Source organism: Serinus canaria, chromosome 15, assembly GCF_022539315.1.
Source record: "Serinus canaria isolate serCan28SL12 chromosome 15, serCan2020, whole genome shotgun sequence".
NCBI classification, from domain to species: domain Eukaryota; kingdom Metazoa; phylum Chordata; class Aves; order Passeriformes; family Fringillidae; genus Serinus; species Serinus canaria.
In genome coordinates, this window is record NC_066329.1 from 2,250,996 (window position 1) to 2,278,568 (window position 27,573).

A 27,573-nucleotide genomic window follows, 5' to 3' on the forward strand; every position below is an offset into this window, starting at 1 on the left:
ATGTGTCCCAGTCCAGCTGCCTCTCAATGAGCCAGAGCACAGCTCTGATGAAAAGCTCTGTCTGAAGGGACAGTTAAATAAGAATGCAGGATGAGCCTGACACTCTGACACTGCTGCCCACATTTTCCTCTCTTCTGACAGGAACATTCAGCAACATTTGATGTCTTCTGGTAGAATCTTAATGCTCTTCTCTGACACACAGAAACAGAGGTTTTGTTCAGGCCAGGACTTTGTTCCTTCTGGCCTTGAGGTCACTCAATTTCAGCTAACTGCCTGTATCAGTGTCTGTTACAATGATGGAAGGAAAATAAATAGCCACAGCATGACCTACAGCTCACAACGGACTGGAAAAAAAGTATTTCCATTATTTTTAGTATTTTGGGTTTTCTCAGTTTTCCCAGAGAAGACCTAGTGCTTATCAGGTGGAGGAACAGGCAGACTGCTGATCCAACACAGAACATACAGCTGCTCTTCTGACATCCAAAAATCCCAGCTAGCAAGGGAGGGTAGCAAGTTCCCTTGGCTGTCTCAGCCCTCGTGTCCTCAGAAGACTCAGCTCCCATGGATCTCCACTGCTCTGGAAAGGGTCCCAGTGACTCTGTGTGGTAGCAGAAGCTCTGTCAGCACTGGGTCCCTGCCCTGAGAAACCTCTGTGATTAAGCTCATTTCCTGAAGTTCTTATACAGTGCCTTGAATTACATAAATTGTGGGGGGTTTATAAAGAACATTAGCGAACTGCTGGAACTGACACCACACTAGTGGTGTCACAGCAGGGCACTCATTTCCTACAAAGAAAAATCCACTTCAACAACGAAATAAACACAAAGATTATTTTCACCATGAAATCAGCAAACCTGCTGCATGATTCTTGAGAAAGCTGCTTGTTTGCAGATCTTATTATTTGTCTTTGTATTGTGAGTGAGTTCTGCAAGAGTCAGGACAAGCAAACAGAGGCATTTTGTATCTTACAGTGATGGTCCTTACAGGAAAGTGAGAAAGGAGTGCAGAAACAGCCAGGCTAGAGCTTGGGAAAGTCAGCAAGCAGCCAGGGAGCCACTCCAGATCTCTTCTGCAATTTACAGGGCAGTGTTTGTAAGGAGAATTCATCCTGTAGATCCAAGTCTCACAGATGGAAATGAGGCCCCTTCTCTTCCCTTGAAGTTGGTCCAGATGATTCTGGTGTAAAAACACACTGAAACATTGGAACCTCTCAGTTCGTGACAGATCAAAGAGCATGTGTTGATGGCCTTTCCTAATGGCAGGATTAGCACTTATTCCTGCAGTAAGATAACTGCAGGCAAACCCTGCCATCACATCCTCCACATAACTCCTCTCCCATGCACATGGCATCATATTTCACCCTAGTTATGACAGGTTTGAGTTCACTGAAAGAGTATTTGAAGGAAGAGGGTTGTGGGTCCCCCAGTACTGCTGGAAAGCTGCCGGGTTTATGTGAAGGCTTCCAGCACCAGGAGTTTTGAGTAACTGCAGAGCAGTGGTTGTACCCTGGTGACAGACCCTGACCCTGGAGATTCCTCATCTACAACTGCAACTCTGAAGCTCTGACAACAAGGATGGAACATTGGGAAAGCTGGGGGTTTTTTAAGGTGCAGCAAAAAGCCAGTTAGAAACACAACCAGTGTGAGCATCTCTCAGCACCAAAGCACAATAAAGCTGCTGTGCAGATGGAAAAAATCTATCCCTTCACTCCTCATCAAGGCTGCTGTTGCTAGAAAAGATAGAGGACAACTTCCTGGAGCTCCAAGCTAGCCAGCTGCACACAGATCTCCCCACAGCAACATCCAGTTTATGCCTCCTCTGGAACAGGGAGGGACAGCCTGTGCCACAATCCCCAGCATGTCACCGCCCACCCACAGGACTTCCCTCACCTCTGGCAGCTGGCACAAGCTCAGAGCAGACAGCAGGAGGGAACAAGACCTTTCCTTTTTGAATGAATTACTGTTCTTGATAGATGCTGCCTAAACTCTCCATCAGTGGCTGTTGAGTGGTACAGTCATGTCTGTTCCCCAGGTATTGTTTGGGGAGCTGCTGGAAGCATTCATCCAACCCCTACCACAGGCCACAGGCAACACGGTGCTGGCATGTTGCATTCAGAGCCTAATACAGCAAATTCTGTACTTCTCCTGCCACTTAGTGGCTGCAGCTGATGCAGCACCACATCCCTGGCTGCACATTCACCAGAGAATACCTCTGTGATGTGGAACAGGCTCATATTTCTGTTCAAGTGCACTAAAACCTGAACAGGAACAAAGAGGCATTTAAAAACATTTCATTTATTTCAAACTCTCTGAAACCTGTCAGGCCCCTCACAAATCTCACTCTGCAGGATAAAAGGATGTTAGAAGGATGATTATTCCTGAAGACGAGATATTTTGTGAAGCAGCAGCTTTAATGTTACTGCTGGCAGTGCAATGTGCCTCCATCTCCATCTCTAGGATTCATAAGGATTCACCATTTCCCACTATTGAATGCAGAGCACCCCCAAGGTCTGGGAATGATTGGTATCTGACTCCATTGATTCAGAAAGCTGAACAATTGCTTTATTAAACTATACTATATTACATTATACTGTACTATATTAAAGAGATACTACACTACATAGACTATTAAAGAATACTAAAGAAAACCCGTGACTGTCTCCAAGCAGCCAGGACACAGCTTTGAGTGACTGGCCAAGGAAACAAAACAATCCTCGGCAGAATCCAATTGACAAACCCCTTTAGGTAAACAATCTTCCTTACTCATTCCACAGGTGCAAAAACAACAGGAGCAGCAGGGTAGAGATAAGAATCATTTTCTCTTCTTCTCTCTGTGCTTCTCCAGGAAAAATCCTGTGAGAGAGAATTATGTCGCTCTCATTTCAGAGAATGTGAATGCCACACCCCACTGCCAGGGAGTGCCTTTCTGTTCTGTAGAAAGAAGCAAGGCTGTCACTGCTGTCTGCTGTGCCTGACAGGAGCTCCAAGTGTGGCTGTCTGCTCTGTGCCAGGCTGTGGAGAGGGAGCAGGAGCACAGCCTTGTGTGCCTTCGTGCACAGCCTTTCCAGCAGCAGCTGCACTGCCTATCTGTCACCAGGACATAGACAGGAGCACAGGGAAAGACCTTGGATAACCAGGGCTGAAAGGCTCGGGCTTCATTCATTCCTGTCACTGATGGCACCAAGGGAAATAGTCTGGTTTGTCTTTCAGATCCTAGATTGTGTTCCAGGACAAATACAATCAGGAAAACAAAAATGGTAGCACTTCTGCTTTGATCACACTCAATCAGAGAAGTGACAGTGGTAGCTGTGCCAGATGTTCTGAGAAGGAATTGAGGTTGTAAACCACACTGGCCTTCAAGAGGGTTTAGACAGATCTGGATCTTGGAGAATAATTTCCCTGGACTGGCATGGACTTTCAACAACATGAATTGAACCGTCGTGCTAATGAACGTGCAGCTCAGTTTTGGGAATGTAAATCAGCTGGCAAAACACCTGCCAAATCAAGTGTCTTATCCTAATGGGTGACTAAATACACATTCCCATGCTGGAGATTTAAATAATCCTTCAGAGCACCGTGAGAGTACCAGAGCCTTTGGCAGACAGAGGAAAACCTACGAAGGAGGATGAACAAGCTGCAGAGACTGGTAAAACATCTTTTTTACTATTCTCATTGACAGATTTTTTTTAATTTGAATTTTTATAAGGCTGTATAAGTACTGTCAGGTTTGCATAGAATTATTTTTCCAGTTCATGACAGTCCTTGGGATAAAGCTGACAGAGTAAAGGTTCTCCTGGCAGCTGCACACCTCCACAGTGGCTGGGAAAGCACTGCAGGAGCCGGGTGTTATGGAAGGCTTGGAAGGTCACTCTGCACATACAGCTCAGCTCTGAGCACAGAGCTGGCCCCTGAAGGGAGAAACAACCATTCTGCTTCAGCTCATGGTCACCAAAGAGCTCTGTGACACATGACTTGATAGGGATGTACTCTATAGTGAAAGCAGGGAAATGAGCAGAAGGAGTGGTATATTCCTAGACATTGTAAATGAAAAAGGAATGTGCTGTTGTAGGGAGAGGAAACTCACCTGGAGAATGAGGATAATGAGGAATAGCAGAGATATGAGGTGCCCAATCCTTAGCTCAGTTCTCGGTAAAAGGACAGGGAAGGGGTGTAGGGATGGAAAGTGCAAGAGAAATGTATCTGCTGCTAGCTGGGACAGGAGAGCTCAGTCTCCTCTTGCTGCAGGCTTGGAATAGTCTGGCTTTATTTCTGTCCTGGAGGACATTCTGTCTCGGGCTGGTATGGAAGTTATTTAGAAGAGAACACTTTGAGGAAAGGGAAAAAAAATCCAAGATTATTTGAATTTGTGGTTTTAGAGCTATTGTGAGACTAAAGCAAAATTTTCTTTTCTTTGGTGAATGGCTCTGTAAGAAGAAACTGAGCAGGTAAAGCAGAAAGAGGTCCTCAGCTTTGGGTTATTTAAGTTCTCAGGGTCACTGGGTTCATATTCATGTAGCAAAACACAATCTGGCCTGAGGTGCCCTGCACTGACTGGCACACAGCCAAGCCTGAGCATGGGCTCTTTATGTGACACCAGAGCTTTCCCAGTGGGAGGGGTTTTTCAGCAGGGGCTGGCAAAGGCCATCCTGGCCTTTGTGCAGAACATTGTGCAGGAGGTGTCAGGCTAAAGACCAGGGACCCCCCGCATGCTCAGAGTGGTCTTGAGATGTGGAACAGAGCTCTCTCAGGCTCCCTCAGGGCACATCTTGCCTGCCACAGGATTTCACTTACAGATGGGGAAACCAAAGGCACAGGCACAAAACAGTGGAGAAAAGCTGCCTGGTTCTGCTGTCAGCCTGCCAGTGAGCTGTCAGCTGCAGAGCTGGGCCAGCCAGGACAGCTTGTTCTGCACCCTTGAAAAAGTCAAGAGCCCTGACTTTTATAGCAGCACTGATCCTGTGATGCCACACGAGGCAGCCCCTTCCCCTGCCCTGCTTCCCAAGGCTCAGCAGTGCTGGCCCTGGGCAATGAGAGCAAGTGGCAGAACTCGTGCAGGAATGTCCCCAAGGAGACCTGGACATGGCACATGAACCCACTGGCTGCCACATGTTTCACCTGTCTCCTAATGCTGAATGCACAATTACAGACTGCTAAACACTGTCTGCTCTCTACAACAAGGGCAGCATCACAGGAAAGACACTCTAATCTAAAATAAGTGTTATTATCTGAAGGGATACAAATACCAGCACACCAAGGAATCCCAAATGCACTGGGTACCCATGGCCATGGGAAAATCCCCCAGCTCAAAGCCTCAATGTATTTTGAGTCAGTTTATTCTGTACAAGGAAGCCATCCACTGTCTGCCCCTTTCCTTCAGCTCCAGAACAAGATCCTGATCCTGACAATATGTGCTGCTGGGATTGGAGGCACCTTCCAGTATGGTTACAACATCTCCATCATCAATGCCCCAGCCTCAGTAAGTACTGCTGCTCTGACAGACCCTGGGAGCAGTGGGGTGCCACTGGAAATCTGCAGGCTGCTGCTGAGGGACAAAAGCAAGGATGTGTTGTTCCCTCTGTGTGATTTGCATCCAGAGCACAGAACTTGGTTGTCAAAAGCCACCCTTGAGCAGGACCTAGTGTCACAAGAGTTTATTCAAAAGCTTTGTGTCAACTGCTTTAGCAAAATCGAATTCTAGAATATTCCAGCCTGCATCCTTTGAAGTTGGTTTTTGCCCCTAGTTTGAAAGTGAGACCCATGAAACTAATTTTTAAATTATTAAAAATAACCACAGAGAGATATAAACCAACTGCAACTTTTCAACAGCAACAGTTTTGTAACCTAAACAATTTGCTAAAAACACATCTAAGAACTGGAGGAGATTGGAAGCATAACCACAGGATAAACAGCTATATTAATAAGAGAGCATTTCTCTGTGTCCCTCCCCTCTCTGGTGGCTCTGCAGCTCTGTCCTCTCTCTCAGTACATCCAGGTGTTCATGAACACGACCTGGCTGGAGCGCATGGGCGTTCCCCTGGAGAGCAACACGGTGCTGCTGCTCTGGTCCTTCACTGTCTCTGCCTACCCTCTGGGAGGCCTCACTGGGGCCATGGCTGCTGGTCCCATGGCCATCATGCTGGGCAGGTAAGAGGTGCTGGAGTTTAATTTCAACTTTGCAGCTTCCCTTAGTCCAAGAAGAATTAGGATTCCTACAGCAAAATACCCACTGTGATTAAAAATAATGAATATCTCAAAACTGTTGGAGAACTGTTTTTTCCCCACATTACCTTCTCATCACATTCCAGCCCAGCTGAGGGGCTACAAGGATTTCAGTTCAGCTCCTTACCACAGGACCCACCTACATAATCCCTGTCATTTTTGTGCCCAGTTTTCTGCCATGCTTTTAAATGGGAAATCATAATGGATGATATAATAATGACATGATATCATAATGATAATGGATCAGACTAAGGATTGGTCTTCAAAGTAAACTGTGGGAATGACTAGAAAAACAGGGTGCTAACAAAGAGCAGTGGGTGCATCCCAGCTCCTCATGTCTCACAGGTTGTGTATCCACAGTTTGGTCTGAAATATTTCAGGAAGTATTCATTAAATCTCCACAGTGGGATTTTTTTCCTCTGTGCTTGAGTTTCTGAATGGTATCTGTCTTTCCTCATGCATCTTTCATACACAGCTCCATCCCCAGCTCTCTTCAGAAAAAAAAAAAAACAAAAAACAAAACCAAACCAACCAGTGTTACCAACATAAGCTACATAAACTAATGGGAAATTAGAGTTTGCCTCCCTGTCTCTTGACCCCAAGATTTTCCTTGATCTGTTATCTCTTTGGTTTGCTCCTCTTCTGTGATGAAGGAGACCCCATTATGGTTTGAGATCCTATGACTTACTAGTTTCATGGTTATGAAGACCTTGGAAGGATATGGCTTCCTTAATCCATTAACATGTTTGAGATTTCACCCTGTACTACTTTGGAATTAAATCATATTCCATCATAAATAAGAGAAACAAAGACTGACTGGTAAGGCAGTGAGCAGGGACTAGAGAGAATTTCTGGCAATAATAACAGTAAGGGTCAATAGAGCTCTCTTTTTTCCCCTGTTTTTCAGCAGAAATTTCTCCTGGGACACATGAAAACTTTCTGACAAAGTTTCACAACAATTACACTATTACATGAAAAAAAAGCCTGTTTCAACAAATTAGCACTTTCAGACCAAACTGCACATGGCTTGCTGAGGAAATATTGCTCTCCATTCCAATGGGAATTGTGTGTGTGAGCACAAGAGCCCTGGGGCAGGGGGAGAACCTGGTGGTGGCCTCAGAGAGCCTGAAGGCAGCACTGCAGGGACACCTCCTGCAGGGCTGGATTCACCAGGAAGTTCTGTGGTGGGGCTGCAGCCCCTCTGCAGCTGCCACAGGAAGGGGTGTCACTCTAGGACACAAAATAATATGATGCACACACTGCTGTTCTCAAGGGGGAAAAGGAAGTTTATTATCTGACTCTAACATGTATAGATTTCCAAAAGTGACAGTGTATTGGAGGGTGAAAGTGCCACCTCTCCAATGACACTGGACAAACCAACAGTCCATCAAATTTCTCTTCTTCCATAAAGAAATGCAAAACAATAAGTTATTTACAGAAAGTGTGAGAAAGTTCGTTACAAGAATGTAAACATCAGAAGGTTTAGAAAATCTTAAAAAATCAGGGTGACAAAGGGGTTTATGCCAGAGCTGATCCTGCCACACATGTGCTCACAACTGTCTTTTCTCTTGGAAGGAAGATGTCCCTGCTGCTGAACAATGGCTTTGTGATCATAGCTGCAGCCTTGTCTGGGTGCAGCCGAATGGCCAAGTCCTTTGAAATGATCATGCTCAGCAGATTTTTTACTGGCGTGAATGCAGGTATGGAACAGGAGAAATGCAGGAGGATGAAGGTGGTAACAATCAGAAGAAATTTAAGTAGGAATGATCCAGGATAGTTAAGCAATTAATTCTTTAGGCTGGCCAGACACATGTAAGTGAATTAAGTTGTATATACAGATTTTGTACTTGGCTTCTAAGGGCTTTCTTTTAAAGCATACACAGGCAGGGGGGGTTTGTGTATTACACATAAACATCTCTGTGCACGGGGAAGATTTGAGCTGAAAATGGATCCCTATCTGCTTGTAAGAATGTCAGTCAGTCACCAACATGAGCACCAACACAAAGGCTTTTGTAGGAGTTCATCCCAGGAAATGATCAATATAAGGGACCTAAAATATGAAATTCCTCTCAAAAGGGGGAAGCCGATGGAAACATTGAATATAACCTTGGATTTGTGCTGGAAAGACCACAGGGCTGAGGCCCTGACAGGTTTCAGTTTCATTGTCCCCTGCTCCTGAGGAATATTGAAATATGTGTTTAGTTACACAAGGACAGGGGTGAAATTGAAGGTTTGGGTGAATAACAAGCACTGGTAGATTAGTTATCACATGGTCTGCAGCACAAAAGTGCAGCTGGCAACCTGGAGAGGTGCCTGCATGCATCTATTCTCCCCTCCTCTGCCCACAAGCTGAGGTCAGCCCTTGTCTGCCTTGCCCAGGTGTGAGCATGAACATTCAGCCCATGTACCTGGCAGAGAGTGCCCCAAAGAAGCTCAGAGGAGCTGTGGCCTTGACCTCTGCATCGTTTACAGCCCTGGGGCTGGTGCTGGGGCAAGTTGTTGGACTCAGGTAAGGTAAAGCAAGCAGCTCACTCATTAAATTCTTCCTTTTCTTCATTTCCTCCCTATTTTCCAGGCTGTAAAAATCCTGGGTAAATTTGGTTTGTTTTTCGCCAGGGAGCTCCTAGGAGGGGAGGAGAGCTGGCCATTCCTTTTAGCAAGCAATGTTGTTCCTGCCCTGATCCAGCTCACAGCTCTGCCTTGGTTCCCTGAAAGTCCCAGATATCTCTTGATTGACCGTGGAGACAAAGAATCCTGCATCTCTGGTGAGTTTAGGGTGACTGCTAGCTCATGGGAACATGTGAGACTTGGGCCCCAGCATTTTTGGAATGGTGTCACATATTTTACATGTAGGAAGATTCATACCAAGTAGTAAATATGATCACTTCCTCCTTTCAGACTAAAGAACATTCTATAATATTAAATAGGTTTGATCTATTGAGGTAATTGAAAGGCATCTTCCTACAAGAGGCTTACTTGCTACAGTAATAGGGTCAAAAGGTAAGACTTGTGTTCACAGTGGCAAATGTTTTGTAACTATGAAGTGAAATAAATGCTGGTTGAGGAGCTCAGGATCAAATCTGAAGCCAATTCATATTAAAGGATTTAGTTAGATTTGTAGCATACAAATCCTCATATGCAGAGTGGCTGGAGTTATTTTGTGGGAAATATGTGCTGTGTACCAAGAACATCTTAATTGCCTGCATTCCCCAGGGAAGGCACTTGAGATCTGAGTCAGAAGCATGGCTGCTAAAATGGCACTGTTGGGAAATACTCTGTTGTCAAACAATGGTGAGGGATTTGCACTCCCTTTCCCCCAAATCTTTCAAGCGGCTGCACCACAGCTGATGAACTCTGTGAAGGTCACAGCATGGCCACAGGCTCTGTCCTGCAGCTTTCTGCAGCCCTCACCTGCTGCTCAATCCCTCACCCTGCAGAGCAGTCAGCTGGAGAGAAATCCCAGGAGTAAGAGGTTCCCTTGTCCTTGCAGCGCTGCAGAAGCTCAGAGGCACCAGTGACCTGAGTGCAGAGCTGGAAGAGATGCTGGCAGAGCAGGCTGCAGTGAAAGGCCAAAGAGCAAAGAACCCCTGGGAGCTGTTCCAGAGCCCAGGCCTGCGCTGGCAGCTGGTGAGCATCGTGGTGCTGAGCAGTGCCATGCAGCTCTGCGGCAACGACTCGGTGAGCAGCCTGTGGGTCCTGGGAGCTCTTGGGCTCAGCATTCTGGCAGCAGGAGAGGAATGAATAGTGTCTCTCTGCCTCTGGAGATCTTCACGTGTCAGGTGTTTGGTTCCCAAAATACACCTGTGCATTTCAGAATTCAGAAGGACGCTGTCAAAATAGCCTCTATGGTCACTCTGCATGATCCTTCAGGAAAAACAATGGGATGTTTTTTCAGATGCCTTCTCTTACTGCTTTCTCCTTTCTTCTCTTCACAGATGTATTTTTATGCAGCCTACGTGTTCCAAGAGGCTGGAATTCCCGAGGACAAAATCCCCTATGTTGTAATCGGCACGGGAAGCTGCGAGCTGATCACATCTGTCACTTGTGTGAGACTCTCAGTGCACTGTGCTGACTGCAGCCTCTGCTGGCAGGGAGGAGGCTGTTGATGACAAACTTGGGGTTTATATTGCTTTTCATGCCAAGGAAGCCCTTTAGGCACAGGAGCCAGGCTGTCTGTCAGCACCCCCAGCCAGATGGGTTAGTGCAGAGTTGTTTGGTCAGACATTGCACTGCCATCACTGTCTGAAATCTCTAACAAGTGTAACTCTCTTGCTGTGTGTTCCTATGGATGGTGACAGAATTCAGGTGCAGCTGGGACATTCTCATCTCCCCTGAGCACCCTTCTTGCCTGACTCCTGCCACCAGAACTTTCTTTTGAGGTTTTGTTTTGCTACGAAGCAGACAACATCCTGAAAGTTATTGTAGAGCAAACTGGGCATGGAGTATTGAAAGATAAAGAGGAAAGAAGCAGGAACTATAAGCCCAGGTTAAATCTCTTGCTTTATTTCCCTGTGCCACTCTGTGCAGAACATGATTATAGACTACGCTGGTCGGAGGCCGCTGCTGCTGGGGGGATACATCTTCATGGCAGGCTGGGCCATTGTCTTCATGGTTGCTCTGAGTCAGCAGGTAACAAACTTCCCTGAATGACTGAAGTGCAATGGAGTTGGGCTTTGCCTTTTATATGACTGGGGTGTTCAGTGGTGGCAAAGAAGTGCCCTCACTGGTTTTTCATTGGTCTCTGTGGCTGTAGACTCAGATTAGCTGGATGCCTTATCTCAGCATGGCCTGCATTTTCGCCTATATCCTGAGCTTTGGAATCGGACCAGGTCAGTTCCCTCAGTGTTTTCAGTGAAACTTTTGGGTACTGCAGGGGTTTGGAGATGTGTGCAGGCATCTTATAGAAACTCTCAGACCCTCTTTAGCTGCAGCATACTCCAAGGAATGAGGCAGTTTCTGCAGGAGCTGTTTGGCTGTGTCACAGGGGTTTGGTGCCCCTGGTCAGTCAGGGCTGTGCAGGGCCAGGCTGTGCCTGTTTATCTCTGTGTCATATTCCCCCTCAGTCATCCTGGCTATTAGGCCAAGGTACTTGGAAGTGATTCTTGGCTTAAATAGATGACAAGCTTTTGATTTGCTGCCCAGTCCATTAGGTCTGTAAACCAGAATTTCTAATGCTTCACTTTAATCCTAGAAATTGTTGGCTATGCCATCTGAATATTTTCTTGCAGATACAGTTCCCACATCTATCTGTTAGCCTACTGATGTGCCCTTCTGTGGCAGAATACACCAGTTTCTGGGGGTGGGCAATACACAGGATGTTGTGGGTTTTTGCATGGTGAATATAGAGATGTGAAACTCTGTTTGCTCACATGAGTTTGAAGGAAGGCAGGTAAGAATAGAACCAAGCTGCCTGTGTCACATGCCACACAAGTTGGCAATAATTTCTTGTCCCAGTCCCTACAGTGCCATGGAGTTGAATTAATTATAAGCCTTTCTCACCGTTGGGTCCTGGAAAGAATAATGTGGATTACAAAATCTTTCCTGGCAGTTCATTCTAACATGAGAAAGTCTGAATAATTACCCAGACCCTTAATATTTAACTAAAACATTCACCTCTTACACTTCACTTGGGTTTTCTTGTTAAGCTGTGTTCTCTTGTTTTTAATGCAATGTCAACAACATTATTAACTTCCTTGCCATTTCTTTTTCCAGCTGGTGTAACAGGAGTTCTGCCCACAGAGCTTTTTGATCAAATGTCCCGACCAGCTGCTTACATGATCTGTGGCTCCCTGCTCTGGTTCAACCTGTTTCTGGTGGGAACAGCTTTTCCATTCATTGTGGTGCGTTCCCAAGGCAAAGCAGCTCTTAGTGCTCTGTGCAAGAGAGAGGCTCTGGTAGTGACCAGGAAAAGAGAATATTGCAAGCAGCAAGATAGCACTTCTTTGAAAAGTACCTTTATGAGGACAGTGGCCAGAACTCCTTTAAACCAAATTTTCTCTGTGTTCCCGGTGGTGATTTCTGATTTGAGGTAGGGAGTGGAATCATTTGAGGGGTGGATGATCAATAGTCCTTGTCTGTACTCAGTTGAGAACAGCTGGAACTGAAGATGTGATGTAATTTCCCTTTGCCAGACCCTGGCACTGTTCATTAAGATGATTCCTGAAGCAAAAGGGAGCAGAACTCCACAACATACATTCCTATCTTATTTCCTACTGAGGGCTCCCATGCTATAAAATTATATATAGGGAGAAAGACAGAAAAAAACATTTTAAAATACTGTTCTTGCTATGTCAAATTTCCCAGTCTATGCTTGGGAGCTGTTGCATCCAGGCATGTGAGGCCCTCACCAGGATTCACAGAAATATTCCCTGGGTGATTTTAGACCATGCAGGAAGAGGGATTAGTGGCCTTTTTGTCATCATACAGAATGTCACCAACACTGTCTTGTTTTTTCCTCCTCCTCAGAAAAGTCTAGCACATTTCTGCTACATCCCATTCCTTGTGGTCTGTGTCTGCACTGCCCTCTACGTTTGGTTTTTCCTTCCTGAGACAAAGGGAAAATCCTTCCTGGAAATCTCAGAGGAGTTCAGGAAACGGAACTTCAAAACTAAGACCCGTGGAGGTTTCTATAAAGGCCCTGAGGAGATCAAAACCACCCCATTGTAGCAGAAGAAAGGAAGATGGTATCTGGGAGGATTCTGCAGTGAATTCAGCAGTGGCTATGTGCCCTTGCAGGGACACAAAGAGAGAAGTTAGGGACAATATATTACTCTTAGGTTCACCCTAAGCTGACCTTGAAAATCTACACTTGAACTGATAAATCCAAGCAAAAGTTCAATAATCTGTTCTCAGCTTTTAGTACTGAGTAACACATGCATATTTTAGAATCCATATCAGAGAGTGACAGAGTGATGCCTTATTCTCCTATCATCATACAACACCATGTAATGCTTTAAAAAATTTCTTCAGAATTTTTCCAAACAGTAACTTCCATCTCAGAAGTCCTTCTTTCCTTGCCCCTGAATCTGGGCTTTCTAATACAGAAATTAATGCGATTAAATTCTGGTTTCAGACACCAGATGAAATTTTTAGTACCTTGTCTTGGTGCTCCCGTTGTTTCTGTTATTAAGTGATTTCAAATAGACCCCTACTTGTTAAGCAATAGTGAGCAGTTAATTATTTTCAGCTATAAAAACATGTGACAGGTGGATTAGAAAGAAAGCTTCTAGTACTTGCTAAGTGGCTTATTATACAACAGACTTTTGGGCATTGTTTTGCAGACTATTTATTCTGGACTGGTTTTCTTCATGGCTTGTTTGTTGTCTTCCAGTCCTACATTGTAAAGCACAAGTAATTCTCTGGTTCAGTTTGTTCTGCTCCCATGGACGCTGCTGGTGCATCTTGTAGGGTTCTGCACCTATGCTGATGTTAAACATGGTGAGGAGCTGGCATGGCAGCAGCTTCTTTTGGATGTGCATCTCTAGGTCACATCACAATGTTCTCTGCAGCTCTCTCCATAGAGCACATTGGCCAAGACCCAGGTGTGAGATTGAATCTGTCCAGTTAACCTGATACAGAACAGGCAACACTCCTCACTGAACATGGCCTTTCACAGGCACTGGCCTGACTGTTAAGTTTCTCCCAGTTTCTTCTCAAAGTAATAATCTCATAAGTCTCAAGCCACCTCTCTCAAGTCTCATAAGCCACCTCATTTCTTTTGACTTTGTCTGAAAGGCACAGCCCTGCTCACGTTTACAAGAAGAGCATGTACATTTTCAAAATAAATAGGTAAAGTTTCTTTCAGTGTATTTTAAAACTACATTTTAAAGAAAAATGCAGCATTTTTGAATAAAAAGACTGTAAACATTTCTGGAGTGTATTACTGTCATGCTGGGCATGAGTGGAGCAGCAGATCTATTTCTCAGAAGAGGAGTCTGTGCAGAACTCTTTCACTACCTAAAGTTTATAACATATGGAAAATAAATATTTTTTCCTTTGTAATTGGTGCTATTTTAGAAGTCATTAATATATAGACATGGGCAAGAGCAGCTATCTCTGCTCTTGGAAAACATTGATTTTGAGACAAAATCAGGAGCAGGACTCCATAGAATTGGGAACTGAAGAGATACTTTTCATTACTATAGTTTGGAGAGAGCAGTGAGGAGCTGATGGAAAGAGTAAAAAACAAAGTGAGAGCAAAAAGTGCCACTACTATAATGATGGAGGCAAAATATTCTGTAATTCCTTTGGTGAGGACCAGAGGAAGGACAAGAGACAGAAGTGAAGCAAAGAGTGAAGAAGGGAAGTGGATCAGTGGGGAGCATGCAGGGTAGGAAGCAGGGATGGAGTGAGGAGATTGCCTGGGCAGAGGGAGAGGCCTGGAGCACACAGGTCAGAGAACAGAGAAGTCCTCCAGTGTCCAGAGGTCCTCACCTTGGCCTCTTCTGTGGCTACTCCCATGAGCCAGGACTGCCTTTTCCCAGAGCCCTGCAAGGACAGAGGCCATCTGCACCTGGCAGTATGAAAGAGGCTTGGTCAGAAATGATACACATTTACACAGTGACTTGACTTCCTGACTTTTAGAGGCAGTCCTGTGAGTACATGTGGCAGAAAACAGTAATTCCAACTTCCAGCATTTTTTTCTGACTGTGGCCTGAAATCAGGGGTCTATAAACTGATTATGCAAACACAAACAGTAGTTACATTTCAGTTGGTCTGAGTTGTTAAATTTTAATTGAAGCATTTAGCAAGTTGGTTAATTGATACTGAATTAAAACACCTTCAACTGAGAAATCTATGACACTTGTTCACATTTTCTTATATGAAGTGTTAGGCAAAACCACATCTTGAAAAGGCATCCTCAGAGACTCACAGCTGATATTGCTGTTTGCAAATCAAATTATTGTTCACTGTTGGATTGATTAATAACCATCAACACTAGGAAAATCTAGTACTGCTGCTGTTCTCAAACACTGCTCCTCTGCACAAGCCAGCTCTCACTTGCAACCAGCTGGTGTTGAGGTTCTTCCAAAGACACACAGCATCCCAGCCTGGGGAACCACCAAGCGTAGCCACTCACCAGGAGAGGGAATTCCCCTCTAAGCTGTTTGAATAATGTATAAAAAGCCTTTTAACAGAACCATCTTGGACACTGCCCTTCAAAAATTATGGATAAAACTAAAGATTTTACAATCAGGATTTCAAACTGCCATTAAACTTTCCTAGAATCTGCAATATATTATAGGGATACAGACTTGAACTTTCAGCCAATGACCATTACTCCTGAAGAGTCAATTGATCAGTCAGCTGATAACAGCTGGATGCACAGGCACTGCCTGTCGTGGCCAAGTAGGGCTTCAAAAGCCTTTTCTGGATTGAGGCTCAAGGCAGCAGCCAGGAACTTTTCCTTTGGATGTAATAACTGATTACCCAGCCTATGACTTGGGGACTCCAAGCCAGCCCACTCCAGTTTGCACCAGTCCTTCGACTTTGACCTCCATCAGTGCTTTCCTCCTTGTCCTTTACTCATCTCCCACAGCTTCTCCTGTCCCCAGCTGCTGCCAGAGCACACTCGAGCCCTGGCAGGAGCACACAGCGCCCCAGCTACCCTCAGCGGGGGCACACAGCTCCCGGCTGCCCTCAGGGGGGCACACAGCTCCCGGCTCTCCTCAGGGGGACACAGCTCCCGGCTCTCCTGAGGGGGGCACACAGCTCCCGGCTCTCCTGAGGGGGGGGAACACAGCTCCCGGCTCTCCTGAGGGGGGCACACAGCTCCCAGCTCTGCTCAGCGGGGGCACACAGCTCCCGGCTCTCCTGAGGGGGGCACACAGCTCCCGGCTCTCCTGAGGGGGGCACACAGCTCCCGGCTCTGCTCAGCGGGGGCACACAGCTCCCGGCTCTCCTGAGGGGGGCACACAGCTCCCGGCTCTCCTCAGGGGGGCACACAGCTCCCGGCTCTCCTCAGGGGGGCACACAGCTCCCGGCTCTCCTCAGGGGGGCACACAGCTCCCAGCTCTGCTCAGCGGGGCACACAGCTCCCGGCTCTCCTGAGGGGGGGGAACACAGCTCCCGGCTCTCCTGAGGGGGGCACACAGCTCCCGGCTCTCCTCAGGGGGGCACACAGCTCCCGGCTCTCCTCAGGGGGGCACACAGCTCCCAGCTCTGCTCAGCGGGGCACACAGCTCCCGGCTCTCCTCAGCTGCATCAGTGACCAACACAAGGACAAACCACACAGCAGGAATTTCATAAAAACCAAAGGGAGCGTTAACACTGTGAAAGGACAAAATTGTTGCAATTAGGTAGAAAAAACATTGAGAAAGGCTTCATAAAATCAAGCCTGCTGTCCTGGAATCAGTGGCTGGCCTTGTCAAAGCCAGCATTTTGCAAGTTCCCATGTGAAAGCAATCCTGTTGTGAGCAATTTGTTAACATAACAATCTATTCGTGGGTGAAAAAAAAACTTAGACCTGCATAAACTGTTTTTGCACCATCAGATAGAAAAATGAAAACTGCCTTTCACAAACAACTCTTCCTGCAGGTAGATATCAAGAGTTTCAGTGACCAATCAATACAGAATAACATCTTGTTACTGACCAACAAAGAAAATGGCAAGAAAACTACTATCCAACTGGAGTCCCACACGAGGTCTGTAAGCTGTATGAAAGAGGGGTTATGTCAATAAAGAATGACCTTTTTCCACCATGAAGAAAATGGAGTCCCATGTGATTTATTCCCATACAAAATGATGCATTGAAATAATAACTCAGACTCCTCTTTCTCTATATAAAAAGGAGCTTTTTCCACAGTAGCCAGAGAAAGCACCAGGAAAGACCCAGACTGCCAGTAGGGGTGACTAGCTTTGCATGCAAGCTGGTGTGAAGAGGTTTGATGCCCAATCACGCAATGACATTCCCCTGATTAGAAACTGGCTTGTAAGTGCTTGGCAGTGATTGTTTGAATATGAAATATTCCAGGCACAGAGGTGCAGCACCACTCTCCTGTTGCTGGCCAGAATGTCCCCACTAACAGGGAGCAGTGGCAGTGGGAGGGGTGGAGGTGCATGTATTGCAGTCCTACACCTCCTATCAGAGAGTTCTAAGAAAAGGTGAATAAACTATGAAAGCAGGAATGCCCTTCAGTCCCCAAATGTTTATCTAGTCTCAGCCAAGTCACTGAGCAAAATATTCATTTAGGTGAGATAGATTACCAGTAGGAAAGGAGGAGGAGAAAGTACAAATAGATGGAATTGTTCACAAAATGCTTTTGCACATTGCACTATGCTCCCACAACTATGACAGTGCAGATTAAGATAGCCAAAGCTGAAGGCTGAAGCACTGAAGTGTGTAACTGGATTCTGGGAGGCATCTGTGAGCTTTGCTTCTCCTCAGCATTCTCACTGCCCTGTGCTTCAGTAGCTGTGGTTTCCTAGTGCTCCTTGATTTTGGGGAGGCAGGTGTGTGGCATTGCTGAGATTGTTAGAGCTCCCAAGGAAAGTACAGCACATTTGGAAACATGTCTAGATAGCTGCACCTGTTTGTTTGCTGGTTTTATTTCTTGCAAGAAAATGAGCTGGAACCTTTTTCTCCTGGCATTTGTCCTGGGCATGACTGGAACCTTCCACTATGGATTGCAGGTCTCCATTATCAATTCTCCTGCTGAGGTAAGCATGGAGAGCTCCAAGAGTGAGCTACCAGTATTCCACTGTTCTCAGGCATTCATGCCCCTATTTGCAATGGCTAACTTTTTACTTGTGCTTTCAAAATTAATTATTGTGGTTTATTCATTCTAAGAGCAGCTGCTACTGCTCTTGTGTTTTGTGAGGTTTGAACTTCTGTCTGATGTGACAGAACTGGGAAAGGGAAGGGTGAATAATATCCATAAAGTCAGCTATTTCCCTACTGAGTGGAATTGCTCCCAGGGCATTCTCCTCTCTGCATCACTCAGGGAGTGCCTGGTACACTATTTCCAAGTGGCTGCAAGGTGAAATAGGGTAGGGGAGGGCTGTAGCTCTAAAGCTGAGGTCAGCACCCCTACCTGCAGCTGGAAAAGAAAAACTGGGGTTGGTGTTTGTCACAAGGACACTGAGCTCATACTATCACCACAGATGAGTGGGAATGGCAGGAAAAGATCAGGGAGAGAAAAAATCAGGGTTTAGCACAGAAACAGAAGACCAGCCTACTATTCCCTTACTGGCACTCACAGTTGATCTTTAATATTGATGTCTTTATTCATTGGATCTCATTGCTAAAACATCCAGGCAAAGCTCCAGGGATGGTAATGGCAAAATTCCTACTGGGGCTAAGATTTCAACTAAGGTTATTGATAGAAATGTAAGCAGGTAAGAGAATTTTAAAAGCAGCACAATTATGCAAAAACATGTTGACTGAGTCCATTGGTTTTTGTTGTTTTTTTTTTTCTTTTAAAGTACATCCAGAATTTCATCCATGAGACCTGGCTGAAGAGATATGGCTCCTCTCCCAGTGCAGAGATGATCACTTTGATGTGGTCCCTCATTGTGTCCATCTACAGCATTGGTGGGCTCCTGGGCTCCTCCTGTGCTGGGTTCTTGTGTGTTCGGTTTGGAAGGTAGGCAGAGTGCTTACACCAGTGCTGCTCTTTGCAGCCACTGCTGCAGACAGATAAACTGTGTCTCAGGAGAAACACTGCTTGGAATGGGGCATTGGGAGCAGCCCAGGCTTCAAATTAAAGGCCAGTATAGTGAAGGAACAGAATGGAAAATCTGCCAATGATCACAAGGAAAATCATACCCTCTCCCTATGAAGTCCAAAACAAATCTAGACCAGGGAAGTCATACAGGAAGTACATGCATTTTAAAGAGCATTTCAGAGATAACCACTCACAAAGCTTGTTCTCCAGTGTAGATATTGACTATAGAGGCGCTTCAACTAACTGATCAGTCTGTGACAAGTTTCCCCATTGCCATTTCCCATTTACTTCAGCTGATCTCAGAAGCCAGCACTGAGTCTGTAACCATGGTACAGTTCATGCCACTCCAGTCAGGCTGAGTGAGGCAAGGGCAGTAACCATGCTCACATTTATTTGCATGAATTCCAGGAAGAAGGCCATGCTGCTTTCCAACATCCCTGCTCTGCTGGGTGCAGCTCTGATGGGACTCAGCCGGCTGTGTGGATCTTTTGAGATGATCATTGCTGGAAGGTTATTTTCTGGAGTCTGTGGAGGTAAATTGCCATTCCTGCCTGTGGTATGAAAGACTGGGAAGAGCAGTGGCTGAGGGTCACAAGGACTCACCAGCCTGAGTAAACAGAGCATAGATTTTTTACTACATTCTGCAGAGAACATGATAGCTGAGTGCATTTTTAACTAAATAAGAAACCACAAACATAATTACATTAGTAATGTATGACATCTCCATTTGTCTTTCTTGTATCTTTACTGCCAACTTGTGAAAAAGCCAAAACAAACAATATTTCAGGGAAGCATGCTCACTTGATAGAGAACTGGCCTCTGTTGCTCCTGATGCTTTTCACTGTGGCTGATGCTACCCTCCCCATTACAGGCAAGGGAATGGTTTCCAAGCAGTTCAGTTAGAATTTTCAATTCTAATTCCCAGATGCCTCAGAAGGTTACATTCTGCCAGTGCTTTTGATCTCTGAGCAGTTGGATAAAGATAATACTAATCAGGAAAAAAAATTGAGAGGATAAAAATTAAGTCACTGAGCAAATAGAATGTACAACATTTGCCAACTTGATGGTTTCAAGGAGAAAAGAAAGCACATAGCCACTGAAAAATGTCATCTAAGACTAGAGGGAGAAATCACAGCCCTGTCTGTATAAGGGGCTGTAGGAAATAATGTAAGGGAAGGCCAGCCTGCTAAAGGACAGATTTCTCAGAGGCCCAGACTTACAAAGTGAAATATTTAGCAAAGGCACAAGGCCATGGTATGGGGGACATGCTTCTTGTCAGGCAGCCACATCCTCAGCACAGATAAAAGTAAATCTGAGAGCCAGCCCTATAGGCACTGTCCAAAGGGGTCTCCTCCAAAACACCAGACCTGTGAGGGTTTGCATGGCCCTAACAGTGCTTTGTCCCTGCAGGTCTAACTCAGAATGTCCATATCATGTATGCTGGGGAATGTGCCCCACGGAAGCTCCGTGGGTTGATTGCCATAACAGCTTCCACCTTCTCTGCTCTTGGAAAATTTGTAGGATTTGCTCTGGGTCTCAGGTAAGAGAGTCTGAAACATACTCAATTTCTTCTGTTATTAAAATACATGCATATATCAATGCACACCTGTGCCCAGGGGCTGCTATTTGGGGCAGTCAGTACCAGTCTGGTAACTCAGGGATCTTGTAATAATGCTAATGGAGCCTATTTGGATCAAAAGCAGAGGGATCAGCCCCTGCAGGTTTTCCTTCAGCGCTCATGCTGGGACTGTCGGTCCCTGTGAGCCCTCAGGACACGGGAGGACACGGGTGGCCCTTGCTGTGCCCTGCAGGGAGCAGCAGGAGCCGGCACCGTGCAGCTCCTGGGCTGCAGGCGAGGCCCCTCTGCACTCCCTGCCGGAGACTGCCAGCAGGGCTGGGGATGAGCTGTCACTGTGTCTGCCTCTGCTCACATGGCCAGCACACACCGTGCCTCAGCCCCTCTCACCCTGCTGCTTTTGTTCCAGAGAAGTTCTTGGAGTGGAGGCTCTCTGGCCCATTCTGCTGGCAGCCAATGCAGTCCCTGTGCTTGTTCAGCTTCTCACCCTCCCCTTCTTCCCAGACTCTCCCCGCTACCTGCTCATTGACCGCAAGGACAAGGAGGGATGCATCAAAGGTAAGGAAATGGGCCATAAAGCATTCATTTCAGGAAAAGGGGGAAAATACTGTAAGCCCCAGGTGAGCCCGGAAGAAAGGTCCAGGTAGGAAAAAGACTCTTGGTGTTTTGGCTCTGAAAGTACCTTCAGCTTAAATGAAAGTCAGCCTCTTCTGTTTTTGTCACATTCACATTCTCTGAAAAAAATCCCTTCGCCCAGGATTTTTCTCCTGGGAAGCTGAGAGGCCTCAGAGAAAAAAGAAAACAATTCTTATCTCATTTGTTTCTCCTGTGCTGTGCTGGTGTGGAATGTGTTTGGAGATTGTTTACACACAGGTGAATGTTCCATTGCATTCTGCTGGGAGTTGTTTTGGCTCTTTGGCCAATCAGGGCCAGGCTGTGTCAGGACTCTGGAGAGAGTCAGGAGTTTTCATTATTATCGTTTTAGCATTAAGTATCCTTTCTGTATTCTTTAGTATAATATAGTATCCTTTAATATCATATAGTATCAAAAAGTAATGAATTAGCCTTCTGAGAACATGGAGTCAGAGTCATCATTCTTTCCTTCACCTAGGGGGAATGCAAATACAATTTGTTTGGATATTAGTGCTCTCTTGGCACTAGTATTTCTCTACACTCTGCCAGGGTCCTTCAAGGGAGGTGATCACACAGAGCTTGTATTTCCAGCAAGGCAGATTCTGCCCTGAGCAGTCAGAGTACAGATACAGTATCTTCTCCGTGTGAGAAAGAGAGGCTCTGCACTGTCATGCTGTACCTGTGAGCATTCCAGTTCTTCAGTAACCCAAACAGCAGCTACTGACAGCAACTGAGCAACAGCCGCTGTCGGTATTTGTAGCATTCACGTTCTCTGAAAAAATTCCTTCACCCAGGTTTTTTGTCCTGAGAAGCCTCAGAGAAAAGGAAAACAATTCTATCTCATTTGCTTCTCCTGTGTTTTGCTCATGTAAAATGTGTTTGGAGATTGTTTACCCACAGGTGATTGTTTCATTGAATTCTGGTGTGAGTTGTTTTGTCCCTTTGGCCAATCAGGGCCAGACTGTGTTGAGACTCTGGAAAGAGTCACGAGTTTTCATTATTATCTTTTAGCATTCAGTAAGTGTCTTTTCTGCATTCTTTAGTATAGTATAGTATAGTATAGTATAGTATTCTTTAATATAATATAGTATTATAAAGTAATAAATTAGCCTTCTGAGAACATGGAGTCAGATGCATCATTCCTGCCTTCGTCAGGGCATTCCCTGCAAATACAATAGGTATTTAACTATCAAAAGATAGAACTCCTTGGATGTAAACTTATTTTTTATATGTAGGAGTCATTTTATCTTGTCTATGTTTTGGAGTGTGCACTAGAACTGCACCTTTAGCAGGAAGGTGTTCAGGGAAGGATTGGTAAAAATGTAAGTGTGACTTTCCATGTAAGTCAGCAGCTATTGGCCACAGGTGAGTATCAGAAATTAAAGCAATCCAGACGAAGGGAGAAATGATGAGGAGGTCTCTATGGATATTAGAAGGTCAATTAATTACTCTCTTATACTATATTACAAATAGTACTATATTTGTATTACTTGTAATAATACTATTACAAATAATACTATGTTATAAGTATATACTATTTATTATTCTATATTACATTACATCTAAGCTGAAACTGCACAAGTACTACATCAACTGCACAGAATATTGTGACTGTCAGTTGACAGTCTTGACACACACGTGGATTTAATTGGTTAATGAATTAAAACACTTACACTAGAATCTAATGACCAGTTCTCTTTAGGTAAACAACACTTACACTAGAATCTAATGACCAGTTCTCTTTAGGTAAACAATTTTCTACAATGCATTCTACTTGTTCTAAAACACAGCAGCAGTAAATGAGGTAAGAATTGTTTTTTCTTTCTCTGAGGTTCAGAGAATTGTGAATCCTATAAAATCTGTGGGAAGTTGTGTCTTGCTTTCTCTGTGAAGAGAAATGTGGCCACAGGTGAGGTCATGTTAAGATTTAGCGGTAAAACCAGACAGTAATGATGTGGACCTGTGTCACACCTGAGCCCAGAGCTCTAGGAAGTTCACGCAAGAAAAGAGCATGAAGTTCTAATAAGATACTCTACAAAGCAGGAAATAATCTTCTGGACTCATGTCTGTGCCGGTGAGCTTGGTCACCTCTCCTCCTCTCCTTCCAGCTGTGAAGCAGCTCTGGGGGGATGGGGACCATCTGGCTGAAATCAATGACATGATGTCAGAGCAGAGAGCCATTGGTGACCAGAAGGCGAAGAGCGTTTGGGACCTGCTGCGGGACAGAGCCGTGCGCTGGCAGCTCATCACCCTGCTCCTCGTGGTCTCCTGCATCCAGCTCCTCGGGGCCAACGTGGTACGTGCAGGGCTTTGCTCTGCCCTGCAAGGCTGGCAGGCTCCTCAGCAAAAGTAACTTCTGCAAGGGGCTGGGAGTGACTGCAGCACTGCCCTAAGGAGGGATCTGTTGGCACTGTTTGTTACAATCTTTCTCCCTGGAAGTTTGGGACCTGGGATGAATCCAGAGCTGTGTTTTAGCAAGTGTCTTCTGAAGGTATTTCTGTGGATTACCCTGTTAGGATAAGATGGTTTTCTATTTTTTAAGGTCTGCTTAGTTATTTTCTGTCCAAAAATACAGACACTAGTATAAACATGGCCACATGTGCACAGCTTTCACAAATTTCTATTCTTTCCAGGTTTACTCTTATGCATACAGTATCTTTACAAAGGCTGGAATCCCCCCTGCTCAAACCCATTATGTCTCCCTGGGGATTGGGACCACTGAGATCCTCTCCACAGTTCTGTGTGTAAGTGGCATTCCAGCTGAATTTTGTTCTGCTGTAATACATTGCTCCCTTTGATCTTTAGAAATACTGTAAATGGAGCTTCAGGAGACAAATTTTTGCAACAAATCAACCATGGAACCGATCAGATAAAGTCCTCTCCCCACACCCTGCAAACATGGACATTTCTGTTCAGCTTCTGGAAAGAGCTGAGAGTCTCTCTGTCAAAATCACAACCCATTCTGGGCCAGACTTGGGGCTCCCAGTTTCCCCCTGGAGGAAGGGCAGATGTCATGTGTCAGTAGGACCCAGGGCTGTAGGAATCACAGCAGTGTGAGCATTCCCACTCTGCTCTCCTGCCTGGCTCTCCTTTGCCTGCATGACAGCAGCTCTGACCTCCTCTGCCCAGACAGTGCTCCCTGCAGCCCTGCACCTCCCAGCCCCTGGTGCTGCTCAGGCTCCCCAGATGGGGCCAGTGAAGGCAGAGGTGGAGCAGCCCTCAGGCTGTCCCTGGGAGCTGGCAGATCTCCTCCTGCTTGCAGGGCTTCCTCATTGAGCGTGCAGGGAGGAAGACACTGCTGTGGAAGAACTACGCCGTGATGGCCTTGGCTCTAGGGCTCCTCACAGTCACACTCTCACTGCAGGTAAGACCCCTCTGATGCGTTAGAGCTGTGCCCATGTTTTCTTGTATGACAGATCTCATGACTATTGCCAGCCCCACAAATCACTTTTTAGTAGTAGAAGTATTTTTGGGGCTAACCATCATATTCATAGAGGTCAGTTCCCAGCCATGTGCATTGGATTGAAGACAGTAGTTTTACACAACCAAGATCACTGCCAAGGCTATCTCATGACATTTCTGAAAGTAGAGGAAATAGCTCTATGTTAAACATGGACATACTTAGTAGTGATGAGCATTTGTAATGGAGCTAGATAAATAAAATTTTATTTTCTGATTTTATTTGCTTTTCATTTCCTACCACAGGACTCCTATTTCTGGGTACCATACTGCTCAGTTGCACTTGTCTTTGTTTTCATCATGAGCTTTGGCATTGGGCCAGGTTGGTATTTTTTACTGGAATGGTTTCATCTATTCTGCAGCCTTCAGGAGGGATCCCAGCACAGCTGTTCCACCATAGGCATGAATCCCTACTTCTGATTCAGTAGAGGTATTGATATTTCCCTCCATATTATGGAAGGAGGTAAAATTCATTTCCTATTGCATTCCTACATGCCTTTTTGCTGAAGAGCCAAACACCACTTCAGACACTTCCAGGCCACTTAAAGCCATGAACTTATGCAGCAAAATGAAGTATAAGGTACAAAAGCATCTTGCAAAATTTCTAAGTTTCCTTCTTTCTTCAATATTTTTTTCAGGTGGAGTCGTATGCCCCTTGACCACAGAAATATTTATTCAGTCATACAGACCAGCTGCTTATGTTTTTAATGGTGTTATAAACTGGATCCAACTCTTCATCCTTGGGCTTGTGTTCCCTTTCATTGTGGTAAGCAACACTTCATGCAACAGAGCCCAAATTAATTGCAGTTCTGATGGCCTCTTCCATTTTAACCAGATGTTTACTGGAAGTGTAGCAAACCCACAAAATACTTCTAACTCTACACAAGTTAGAGTGACATAGGCATCACAGATGCAGTGACAGAGGCACTGACACTGTCAGATGTCATTTGAAGCAGAATTTATATCCATTAAGTCTCTGACCAACTTCTTTTAGTAAATACGAACCCGGAAACTCTATATCAGAAGAGCAAGAAATCAAGATAAATGTATATGAACACATTTTTTCTCTTTGTTTTCCTATAGGAAGGTCTTGGCAACTTCTGTTTCATCATTTTCCTGACATACTCTCTGTGCATGGCTATTTTTGTACTCCTGGTGCTGCCAGAGACCAAAGGAAAGACCATGCTGCAGGTCAAGGAGGAGTTCAACCGCCTGAACTACCGTGGGAAGAAGGGGCAGGCAGCCCTGGAGCAGAGTAACTGCTCAGTGGTGACTGTTACTAGGCTTTAGGAACAAACCCTCCACTTCATATTTTGCTCTTTTATTACTGTAGTGTCCAAAAGTCTCACTAAACAAGAGAGAAACTATAGCTCCACCAAAAAAAATCACCTTCAGTACAGGGTGCAGCATGAACTTGGTGGTTCTCTCCAGGTCCTGAAATATGAGCTGAATTAATTCCTCTGCAGAAAAAAATTAAACACAGTTTGTAGAGGAAAAAAAAGATCTTTGTCAGTCCCTCCAAGCTTGCAGTTATAAACTGAAAACACAGGATCTGCTATTTTCTTGGCAAAACCAGGACTCCATTGTTGGCAGAAGTGACTCTGGAAGGTCCAGAGGTCCAGCAAACTTGCAAAGAAGACAGAGCTTTGACACTGAAATAATCTGCTCCTACTAACAAGTCAGTGCTGATGAGCTAGCTTTCCCAGAGAAGAAGCTTCAGTTCACAGGAAAAGAAGTGTTTAGCTGTTTAATCCAGTGAAAGAAGAGTGCCTTGCCCAGCAGCAGGCAGAATCAATAAGCAATGTTCCCCCATGTTTACAATCTTGAAGATTCTTCTGTTGGGAAAAACAGAGATATGTCAGCACTGAAAGAAAGCAATGAGCAAAGAAAGCAGAGGAGAGGAAATCATGAGTGGGCAAATCCAGAGTGCAGATTCTCCTCCTACATTGGCAATGACTGTGCAGTGTCTCTCCAGCCTGGAGAACACTGGGTTTCAGTGGGATTGAGGCCTGAGAGGGCCTGGTCCTGATGAGACAGAGAAGAGGGAATTTAACCCATATGTGTGACTGTTTGTTCTCTTTCCAGGTCTCTGAATACTTCCCATTTTCATTATAAAACCTGGTAAAAATCATCACATCTGTGTTCATTGCTATATGACATGACAGTTTTTTGTCTTCTTCATACTTTACAGTTTTCTGATAAGGCAATAAAAAGCAGTGACTAGGGAAACACATCCTTCTGATTGTGCCTGGATTGATTTTCATTGAGTGAAGAGGCAGGGACAGAGGAGGCCCCACCTTCTGGGGTAGTGTTTGTGGGCTCAAGGAATGCTGTGTGCGTCTTGTTCTGGAGATGAGATCTTCAATACCAACTGATGCAGATGCTGCACAATAAATAATGCAAAAGGATCTGAATATTGAGCAGCAGTTTCTTTCACATCCCTAAGCTCTCCTGCTATTTTATCTTCACATTGTCCTCCAGCAGTATTTGTGGCAGTGCCAAAAGCTAATGCCACGACCAGGGAACTTTCCTAACACAGCCATCCTTCCCAGGACAATCATCACACTACCAAAAAAACTAAATAAAGTTTATTGTTTCAAGATTTGAGATCACTGATTGCACAGTGCCACTTTAATAACCAGCATACATTCTTTTTTGTGGTCAAAAATGCAGGGGGGAAAAAAAGAAGCATTGGAGGTGTTTTGAAAAGAAAATATTAGGTAATTGATTATTTTAAAGGTTCATATTTGGCTTGGTCCTTTCTCAAACTTACTGGTTCCCAGGGGGGAAGTTTTTACTGTTTTACAAGACATTAAAAACTCATTTCCTTATGCATGTCTTTCTACAGCATGATTGTGTTCTGCCTTACTTCTCCCCTGCTACTAAAAGCTGTCAACAAGAGGGGAAATGTAGTAAATCATTAACACTGCCATAAACTGTCATGGATTGGGAATAAAGGTTAAAGAAGTACTTGTGAATCTGCAGTTCCAGGATCCAGGATGGATCCAGGGTCACACAAGTG

General features: G+C 45.1%; 2 protein-coding genes across 2 annotated transcripts; both read left to right on the forward strand.

Annotated features, from left to right (window-relative positions):
* Window positions 1-3,541: 3,541 nt before the first annotated feature.
* On the forward strand, window positions 3,542-13,883 carry SLC2A11 (solute carrier family 2 member 11). Its single transcript, XM_009092537.4, has 12 exons — window positions 3,542-3,645; window positions 5,377-5,475; window positions 5,983-6,143; window positions 7,794-7,918; window positions 8,598-8,727; window positions 8,835-8,983; window positions 9,709-9,896; window positions 10,154-10,264; window positions 10,746-10,847; window positions 10,972-11,047; window positions 11,931-12,058; window positions 12,684-13,883. The coding sequence occupies exons 1-12, from the start codon at window positions 3,625-3,627 to the stop codon at window positions 12,882-12,884; spliced, it is 1,491 nt and encodes a 496-aa protein (XP_009090785.2). The 5' UTR covers window positions 3,542-3,624; the 3' UTR covers window positions 12,885-13,883.
* A 3,765-nt stretch (window positions 13,884-17,648) lies between these two features.
* Window positions 17,649-26,784, forward strand: LOC103817995 (solute carrier family 2, facilitated glucose transporter member 11-like). Its single transcript, XM_009092229.4, has 11 exons — window positions 17,649-17,876; window positions 18,642-18,802; window positions 19,292-19,416; window positions 20,294-20,423; window positions 20,869-21,017; window positions 23,201-23,388; window positions 23,726-23,836; window positions 24,355-24,456; window positions 24,798-24,873; window positions 25,190-25,317; window positions 25,635-26,784. The coding sequence occupies exons 1-11, from the start codon at window positions 17,781-17,783 to the stop codon at window positions 25,839-25,841; spliced, it is 1,473 nt and encodes a 490-aa protein (XP_009090477.1). The 5' UTR covers window positions 17,649-17,780; the 3' UTR covers window positions 25,842-26,784.
* Window positions 26,785-27,573: the final 789 nt, after the last annotated feature.

Coding starts and splice junctions, on each gene's coding strand:
- LOC103817995 (XM_009092229.4), top strand. CDS start 17,781: ATGAGCTGGAACCTTTTTCTCCTGGCATTTGTCCTGGGCATGACTGGA. Junction 18,803..19,291: donor TTGTGTGTTCGGTTTGGAAG/GTAGGCAGAGTG, acceptor CATGAATTCCAG/GAAGAAGGCCATGCTGCTTT. Junction 23,837..24,354: donor TCCTCTCCACAGTTCTGTGT/GTAAGTGGCATT, acceptor TCCTGCTTGCAG/GGCTTCCTCATTGAGCGTGC.
- SLC2A11 (XM_009092537.4), top strand. CDS start 3,625: ATGAACAAGCTGCAGAGACTG. Junction 3,646..5,376: donor TGAACAAGCTGCAGAGACTG/GTAAAACATCTT, acceptor CCTTTCCTTCAG/CTCCAGAACAAGATCCTGAT. Junction 9,897..10,153: donor AGCTCTGCGGCAACGACTCG/GTGAGCAGCCTG, acceptor TTCTCTTCACAG/ATGTATTTTTATGCAGCCTA.